General features: G+C 41.4%; 1 protein-coding gene across 1 annotated transcript in view; it reads left to right on the top strand.

The window, feature by feature from the left end:
- Window positions 1-2,070: 2,070 nt before the first annotated feature.
- The window catches only part of LOC132892101 (uncharacterized), a 178,645-nt gene continuing 171,247 nt past the window's right edge, over window positions 2,071-9,468 (top strand). The window contains exon 1 of the mRNA XM_060930502.1: window positions 2,071-2,604. Coding sequence (XP_060786485.1) covers window positions 2,515-2,604 — 90 coding nt within the window. The 5' untranslated portion in view covers window positions 2,071-2,514. The remainder of the gene's footprint in view (window positions 2,605-9,468) is intronic.

Below are 9,468 nucleotides of genomic sequence, written 5' to 3' on the forward strand. Positions count from 1 at the left end.
ATTTCTTGTTAGTATACTGTAGATACACTATCAGTGGCTTTAACTGATGTTGGGGAGGGGGCGCCACCTAAAATCTTGCCTAGGGTGTCAAATTGGTAAGGGCCGGGCCTGTGTGTGTGTATATATATAAAATATGGGCTAAAATTCCTCCAAGCTCGATTTTAGGACTGATCAACAGTTACCGGAAACGTTTAGTTGCAGTTATTGCTGCACAGAGTCACACCAGATACTGAAAGCAAAGGTTTACATACTTTTGCCACTCACATATGTAATATTGGATCATTTTCCTTAATACATAAATGAACAAGTATAATATTTTTTTTCTCACTTGTTTAGCTGGGTTCTCTTTACTTTTAGGACTTGTGTAAAAATCTGATATTTTAGATAATATTTATGCAGAAATGTAGAAAATTTGAAAGGGTTCACAAACTTTCAAGCACCACTGTAGTATCCCCATGCGCACACAATGCAAAAGAAGCATAATTACAACAAAGCACATGAGTGCACTGGAAGCACAGTGGTATGCAAAAGAGGTGTACTGAAAGCCCACTGGCTATGCTTGTCTGGTAGAGCCAGCATACTGTCCACACCCGAGAAGATAGCACAGGTTTCGTTACGTTAATTAGGCTTTTTTTTGGTAATGTTTTAACGAGTGTTTAAATTTGCTGTAGGTTTGTGCAGGACGTGCAGTGTGCTTCACAACGACCAAATGCTACAGAAGGGACTTGCCCTGTGTTAAGTACAGCAGCACTGTAACTTGGACGTGGGATTATGAGTCTTTTATCTGCTATTCTTCCATGTTATTTCTTTGGGAATTACTCATAAATGCTATTGCTAGATGTACAGAAAAATTTCTAGTAATAGATTCTTTACACCTGCCAACCATCTGGGCAATGTTTGCCAGGAGTGTTTTACTGATCAGTACCAGTTGAATGTACAGCAGAAGACCACATCAGGTTCCACTCCTGTCAGTAATCTGTGGTTACAATGGGAACAGGGCCACTGAAGCTAGACAGTTGAAAATTGGAAAAAGACTAGGCAATGTTTTTTTCCATTCTCCAGTTGTCCAGTTTCACTTTTAGTTGGCTCATTTTGAAGGTATCACAGCTAAATTCAGTTGGTTACACAGACCTGCAAGTGCTCCTATTTCTATAAGCCACTGGTCACTTAATACACAGGAGAAAACTCCTTGAATGTTAAACCATTTCATTAAATTGGAAATAAGCCTTCCCTCATGCATTAGCTTTAATCTGACCACGGGGTGGCAGAGGATTGCCCATGGGATAAACAGTCCACAAGGAGCAGCATCTTGCTTTTCAGCTCAAAGCCCTTTCCCATGTCAAAGGTCCCTGAAGGCACATGTCAGTGGTGCCTTGAAGACAAGTGCACCAGGTTTGTCCTCTTGGATTTCAGCAGAGACATGTTAGGTTGCCCAAAAGACCTATGGGAGAAGAACCTGGAAGCTACAGTTGTTGAAGATGGAATTTACTATTCCATTAAAATGCAGTCTCACCTGTGTTGAGTCACAGTTAGATGGAGATACCAGGCCAACTGAATTGGGCAAGAAATGCCCAAGCTTGACAGCAGTGATGGCTTTTATGTTAGACTTGTCTTAACGTATCTGCTAGGATCAGCTTGCTCGCTTATTACCCACAAAGCTTTTCCTTGGTTGCAGTTTAATGTGCACTGTACTTTACCACTAGATGTCAGAACACACTGGAGTGACTCCTCTGACAAAACCTTAACTTTTATTCTAATTACTTCAACTGATCATCCAAAGTCCCTTTTAAAATGTAAAGGGTAAGTAACATGTAGAGTAAAAAAGTAAGTAAAATGTAAAGTCTACCATACAATACACCACCACAAACGGAAACAACATGAATTTACACAGCTTGAGACAGATGTTGGTGGGTTAAAATAAATAAGAACCTCTAAGTCATCGTTGAATATTAATACTCGCCATGTGCATTTAAAAGCCTAGACTTAATGTTATATAAGCGACGGCCATGTGACCTGAGAAGGGCAATAAGAAGGAAGCTGTTTTTAGCATCGAACTCTCGCCATCACAAGTAATGAGAGGAGAGTGGGAGTAATAGTAATAGTGCAGCCTGTGAACACAGCGTCACCGCTCCGCTGTTACAGAAGAAGGAAACGGACGTCTCCGAGTATGAAACTCTCATGGAGTTGAACTTTGAGGCTCAGAGTTAAATGAACGAGTTGAACTGGTCGGAACATGGTTATGAACAGGGTATGTAGCAGCTCGATATTTCATTGTTCGTTTTAAATATTTTTTGCTTCGGTGTTAATTTTGACAACCCACCGAAGAGGAAGCACGCGAGCAGCGGATACACGCGCAATTCTTCCGCACCGGAAATTCTCGAAACATTCTACTTTTTTGGAGATTTTTCTTCAACATCGACACTGCGTTTGGAAAAACTACAGTTCTCATGAAGGACTATCGCTTTTCATTCTTAAACTGAGTATAAAGTAAAAAAAAAAAAGTACCGTCACCGAATGGCTTCTCAGGGGCCGGGACGCAAAAGAACTCCGAACAGAAACGGGGTGACTCCGGAGGAGGATGCGCTCAATGTCATAGCAAGAGAGGTATGTGTGTGTTTAAAAATAATGCACTACTTTGTGAAGAACTAACAAGTAAGTGCACAGAATAATTTGAAGCAGTTCCTTCTGTGTTTCTCTCCATCGTGTCAGAAGGTAATGTACTGTACTGTCTCTGCCCCACATCACAACTGGTTTAGGAGCAAACCAAACAAACCTTATACTGTAATGCCATGGCTCCAGTGTTTGTTAATATCTTTAGTTTTGTTGGATGTGTTGTACATAACGGTTGATAAAGTTCTTCTTGTATAAGATTTTGGTGTGAACCTGGAGGATGTCCAGCCTGAGATCAGCACAAAGCTGACATACAGTCACAGGTGCTGTGGAACAGATGGTAAAAGCCATGCTGTATTTGGGAGGTAGATTTTGTGAACCATGTGAACAGAGTTAAATACTAATTTCACCAAGGTTTAAAGCATGTATTGCAAAACGTACTATGTCATCTTAAACAGGAGAGCTGATTTCCAGTGTGTGTTTGTTTGTTTGTTTGTTTTAATGCAGTTCTCTTTTCCAATTACTTTGTAAAGGCCACGGGGGAGGCTTGAATTAGGGCTGGATTATGTGACATCACATTCCTCATATCATGATAGATTTCTTTTTTCAGAGATATTCTCGATATTGCCTGTATTTCTAGAACACTACTGAATCCACTGTTACAATAACAAGCAGGGATATAGATATATAAACTGCTGTCAAGGGATTGGCTGATTAGAGAACTGCGAAACAGCTGGTGGATGGGTGTGTTTTTTTTTTATATTATTAAAAAAAGTTACCAGCCACTTTATTAGGTACACCCATCCACCTGCTGTCTGTTTTATGCTGTTCTCTAATCCACCAATCCCTTGACAGCAACACAATGCATAAAATCATGCAGATACAAATCAAGAGCAACAGTTAATGTTCACTTCAAACATCAGAATGGGAAAAATTGTGATCTCTGTGACTTTCACTGTGGTATGGGTGTTGGTGCCAGGTAGACTGGTTTGAGTATTTCAGAAACTGCTGATCTCCTGGGGTTTTCTCACACAATAGTCTTTAGAGGTTTACACAATGGTGTGAAAAATGAAAAACATTGAGTGAGTGACCGTTCTGTGGATGGAAATGCCTTGCTGATAAGAGAGGTCAGAGGAAAATGGCCAGATTGGCTTGAGCTGCCATGAAGGACATAGTAACTCATGTAACCACGCTTTACAGCCATGGTGAACAGAAAAGCATCTCTGCATGCAACAGCAGAAGACTACACTGGGTTCCACTCCTGCAGCCAAGAACAGGAATCTTAGAATCAAGAACTAGATCAGATTAGATTAGATTAGATAAAACTTTTATTGATCCCTTTGGGAGGGTTCCCTCAGGGAAATTAAGATTCCAGCAGCATCATTGCAGATAAACAGAGAAAAGAAATAGAGGAAAACTTCTAGATAAATTAAAATAAATTAAGTATTTACATATACAAATATAAAAAGAACAAGATATGGGGGGAGGGGGAAAATAAAATAAATAAATAAATAAATACATAAAGGGGGGAGAAGGGGGTGTGGCAGGAGAGATATTGCACATTGTTCGGTATTGCTTATTGTTAGGCTACTGCTACTGCTCCTTCCCGTCCTCTGTCCTCCTGTTACCCCTCCTCCCCCCCAGAGAGGAGTTGTACAGTCTGATGGCATGAGGGACAAAGGAGTTTTTGAGTCTGTTCGTCCTGCACTTGGGAAGAAGCATTCTGTCACTGAACAGGCTCCTCTGGTTGCTGATGATGGTGTGCAGAGGGTGACTGGCATCGTCCATGAAGTTCAATAGTTTGTCCATAGACCTCTTTTCTGCCACCGTCACCAGTGTGTCCAGCTTCATGCCGACCACAGAGCCGGCCCGCCTGATCAGTTTGTCCAGCCTGGATGTGTCCTTCTTGGATGTGCTGCCCCCCAGCACACCACGGTGTAAAACAGGACACTGGCAGCCACGGACTGATAGAACATCCACAGGAGTTTCCTGCAGATGTTAAAGGACCGCAGCCTCCTAAGGAAGCATAGCCTGCTCTGTCCCTTCCTGTACAAGTGTTTGGTGTTGCAAGTCCAGTCCAGCTTGCTGTCCAGCCACAGCCCGAGGTACTTGTAGGAATCCACAGCCTCCACCTCGACTCCCTCGATCAGAACTGGTTGTGACCTTGGTCTGGACCTCCCAAAGTAAATGACCAGCTCCTTGGTCTTCAAGGTGTTGAGCTGCAGATGGTTCCTGTTGCACCACACAGCAAAATCTCTCACCAGGCTCCTATACTCCTCTCTGTCGTCACTGATGCACCCAACGATGGCTGTGTCATCTGCAATCTTCTGAATGTGACACAGCTCCAAGTTGTAGCAGAAGTCCGCGGTGTACAGGGTGAAGAGAAGAGTGGCCAGTACCGTGCCCTGGGGTGCTCCGGTGCTGCTAATCACAGTGTCAGACGTGATGTCCTTCAGTCTGATGTACTGTGGCCTGTCAGTGAGGTAGCTGGAGATCCAGGTGACCAGGCAGGGGTCCACTCGCATCCTGTTCAGTTTGTCCTGAAGCAATAGGGGCTGGATGGTGTTGAAGGCACTCGAAGTCCAAGAAGAGCATCCTCACTGTGCCATTTCCCTTATCCAGATGCAAGTGGGCTCGGTGTAGCAGGTAGAGGATGGTGTTTTCCACACTAACACCTGCCCGGTACTGGGCATGTTGTACCTGGGGTCTGAGGAGGCTGAGGAAGAGCCGCTCCAACGTCTTCATCAGATGTGAAGTGAGTGCCACCGGTCGGAAGTCGTTCAGCTTGCTGGGCCGATTCTTTTTGGGAACTGGAACAATACATGATGTCTTCCAGAGGGTGGGCACTCTCCCCAGCTGCAGGCTGAGGTTGAAGATGCATTGGAGTGGTTCACCCACTTCAGCAGCGCAGGTCTTCAGTAGTCGGGGACACACCTTGTCTGGGCCTGCTGCTTTCCTGGGGTGAAGCTTCCTCAGTTGACCTCTGACCTGGTCTGCAGTAATGCATGGAAGAGTCTGTGTTGAGGTGGGGGATGAGGGGCCTGCTGTGATGACTGGGGAGAGGTGTGTTGAGGGAAGAAGGAGAGATGGCTGCAGTGAGGGTGGGGGGGACGTGGACTGGTTGAACCGATTGAAGAAGTCATTTAACTCATTCGCCCTCTCCAAGTTCCTATTAAAGAGGCTGGGGAGCATATGTGTGAGAAATTTTTATATATAAAAAACATGGTGGCACAATGGTATGAATTTTATCTTCGAGTGGTGAACGTATTCATGAGTGAGTGAAGTGAATAAAATTCTTTTGATTAACTTTCAATTTTTAACCAGGTCACCATTTTGACAACACGTGTCTCAGCGGGAAAACGCTGGGAGTGATGTCATCAGACTGAAATATTATACATACAGGACACATTTTCTATGGAATAAAAACATATTCTGTTCCCTTTTAGGTTCCATTTGTTTGATTCGATAGCAAGTAATTGTGAAGCATTGTCAGTATATCGTTTATCCTATGTGTATTATGCCACTGTACCCAATGGAGAATGAGCATGTAATATGGTTTACGATATTGCATGGTTGTCAAGACAACATGACGTCACATGTCGGAGCTGATGTGAATATCCAATGAAAGAATTTTCTGCTGCGCATGTACAGAATCCTTTTTGTTTGCTGGGAAAGAGAAAGACTAGGCCAATCCAGGGCTAGGATGAGCTATGCTATAATTACCACCAAGTAAATAAACTGAAAGTAAAGATGCGTTGAACAGCTGAAAGACTACCAAAACTTCTTGCATATTTACAAGCAGTGGCAAATCTCTTGGATTGGAGCTGGGACATTAGCTCAGCCAAACCTTAGCCAGACACATCAAAAAAGCAACAGGGCAAATGATTTTGCAAGGGATTAGTGACAGGGTGCCAAGTAGCTCTGCCGTGTGTAGTTGTCTGTTTATTTTAAAAGTAAATTACATAGGGAAATGAATATTTAAGTCTGAGTGAAAAATACTGTGGTGAGCGTGCGCGGAAGAAAAGTCTGGAGACCAGAAATCTTACTTTGTCGGTCATTAGCCTGTGAGACTGGCTTGATCGCTTTATTAGCATTCACTAACACTGCTGATGAACGCTACACTGGCTGGAAGGTGACTTCACTGCCGCGTTGACTGCGCTGACTTGCGGTTAAGCTAGCATTGGCCTTTGAGAAAGTCAAGGGTGATGAATTTTTCGTCCCTCTCACTATAATTCAAAATCTGATTGGTTATTTCATCTGTCACTTCCTACATAAACCAGAAACCATGGCCTTCTGTCCCAGCAATTAAGTCCTAACCAGTGAGTGAGCCAGCTCTGAACTCTTCTCAGCCTGGAGACAGCAAATACAAAAAAAGCTAATTGGATAACTCTCTATTTTAATGTTTTCAGGACAGTAACCCTTTCATTTCTGAAGCAAATATGATAGAAAATGAGGCCAAATTATAATTATTCTCTTCTAAGTCTAATGAAATTATGAAAGAATGAAAGCAGTTAAAGAATGAAAGAAATTAAATATAACATTTGAAATGCAGATATATTTGGGCCTTTTCTGAAGGACGAGAAGGCCCTGACATTTCCCCTCGGTTTACAAGAGAAAAACAGATTCACAGACTTCGAAAAACTGGAAAAGAGAGTGTATGTAGTAGAATAGTAATAATGGCTGACTCTTTCATGGTATATCAGATATGTTTCATTCAGCAAGCATGATCTTGAACATGCTAGCTGAATGAAATATATCTTCACCTTGTTCAGCATTTTGCTAGCTGAATGGAATGTATCTGATGTACCGGTCAACCCCAGACAATATTATTTAAACATCACTCAGATGTGCAGTGTATTTTGTATGAAAAATGAGAGTTTTTCATACAAGAAGATAAACTTCATATCTTCAAGCCAACGTGTGATGTTCTTTTTATTATTTAGACACATTCACAATCATAAAAATCCCCAAATTTATCAAAACCATTGATATCCTCATGAGTGAGGATATTGAAAAACATGTCCTGGATGTAGCTCATATGAAAAATACAAGTGACATATGTTTCCCAGTAAAACACTTATGTCCATATAATATATAAGGGTTTTTTTGTTTGTTTTTGTTTTTTGTGAAATGTTATTTTCTGTTAATTTGTTTCTGCAGATGTTAAACAAATATAATGGATTTGTTTTCTCAGATATAAAATTATTTTTTAATTACATTAAAGGCTGTCAGCACAAGAGAGCTGGGAAGTGCAAATGATTTTTAAACCACTGTTTATTCCTTGAAAAATTATTTGTGCTTCCCAGACCGATTCAGTTGAGTGAAAAATACTAGAACTGGTTGTATAAAAAAAATTGAACATAGTATTGAACTATAATTTTAACTAATATATAGTGTGTATGTATCTGTGTGTGTGTATTTTTTATATATATAAAATACACACAGGTGTGTGTGTGTGTGTGTATATATGTGTGTGTGTGTGTATATATATATATATATATATATATATATATATATATACATACATACAGTGGTGCTTGAAAGTTTGTGAACCCTTTAGAATTTTCCATATTTCTGCATAAATATGACCTAAAACATCATCAGGTTTTCACACAAGTCCTAAAAGTAGATAAAGAGAACCCAGTTAAACAAATGAGACAAAAATATTACACTTGGTCATTTATTTATTGAGGAAAATGATCCAATATTACATATCTGCGAGTGGCAAAAGTATGTGAACCTCTAGGATTAGCAGTTAATATAAAGGTGAAATTAGAGTCAGGTGTTTTAAATCAATGGGACGACAATCAGGTGTGAGTAGGCACCCTGTTTTATTTAAAGAACAGGGATCTATCAAAGTCTGATCTTCACAACACATGTTTGTGGAAGTGTATCATGGCACGAACAAAGGAGATTTCTGAGGACCTCAGAAAAAGCGTTGTTGATGCTCATCAGGCTGGAAAAGGTTACAAAACCATCTCTAAAGAGTTTGGACTCCACCAATCCACAGTCAGACAGATTGTGTACAAATGGAGGAAATTCAAGACCATTGTTACCCTCCCCAGGAGTGGTCGACCAACAAAGATCACTCCAAGAGCAAGGCGTGTAATAGTCAGCGAGGTCACAAAGGACCCCAGGGTAACTTCTAAGCAACTGAAGGCCTCTCTCATATTGGCTAATGTTAATGTTCATGAGTCCACTGTCAGGAGAGCACTGAACAACAATGGTGTGCATGGCAGGGTTGCAAGGAGAAAGCCACTGCTCTCCAAAAAGAACATTGCTTCTCGTCTGCAGTTTGCTAAAGATTGCGTGGACAATTTAGAAGGCTATTGGAAAAATGTTTTGTGGACGGATGAGACCAAAATAGAACTTTTTGGTTTAAATGAGAAGCGTTTTGTTTGGAGAAAGGAAAACACTGCATTCCAGCATAAGAACCTTATCCCATCTGTGAAACATGGTGGTGGTAGTATCATGGTTTGGGACTGTTTTGCTGCATCTGGGCCAGGACGGCTTACCATCATTGAAGGAACAATGAAATCTGAATTATACCAGCAAATTCTAAAGGAAAATGTAAGGACATCTGTCCATGAACTGAATCTCAAGAGAAGGTGGGTCATGCAGCAAGACAACGACCCTAAGCACACAAGTCGTTCTACCAAAGAATGGTTAAAGAAGAATAAAGCTAATGTTTTGGAATGGCCAAGTCAAAGTCCTGACCTTAATCCAATCGAAATGTTGTGGAAGGACCTGAAGTGAGCAGTTCATGTGAGGAAACCCACCAACATCCCAGAGTTGAAGCTGTTCTGTACGGAGGAATGGGCTAAAATTCCTCCAAGCCAGTGTGCAGGACTGATCAAC

The sequence above is a fragment of the Neoarius graeffei genome, chromosome 9, assembly GCF_027579695.1.
Source record: "Neoarius graeffei isolate fNeoGra1 chromosome 9, fNeoGra1.pri, whole genome shotgun sequence".
Lineage (NCBI taxonomy): Eukaryota > Metazoa > Chordata > Actinopteri > Siluriformes > Ariidae > Neoarius > Neoarius graeffei.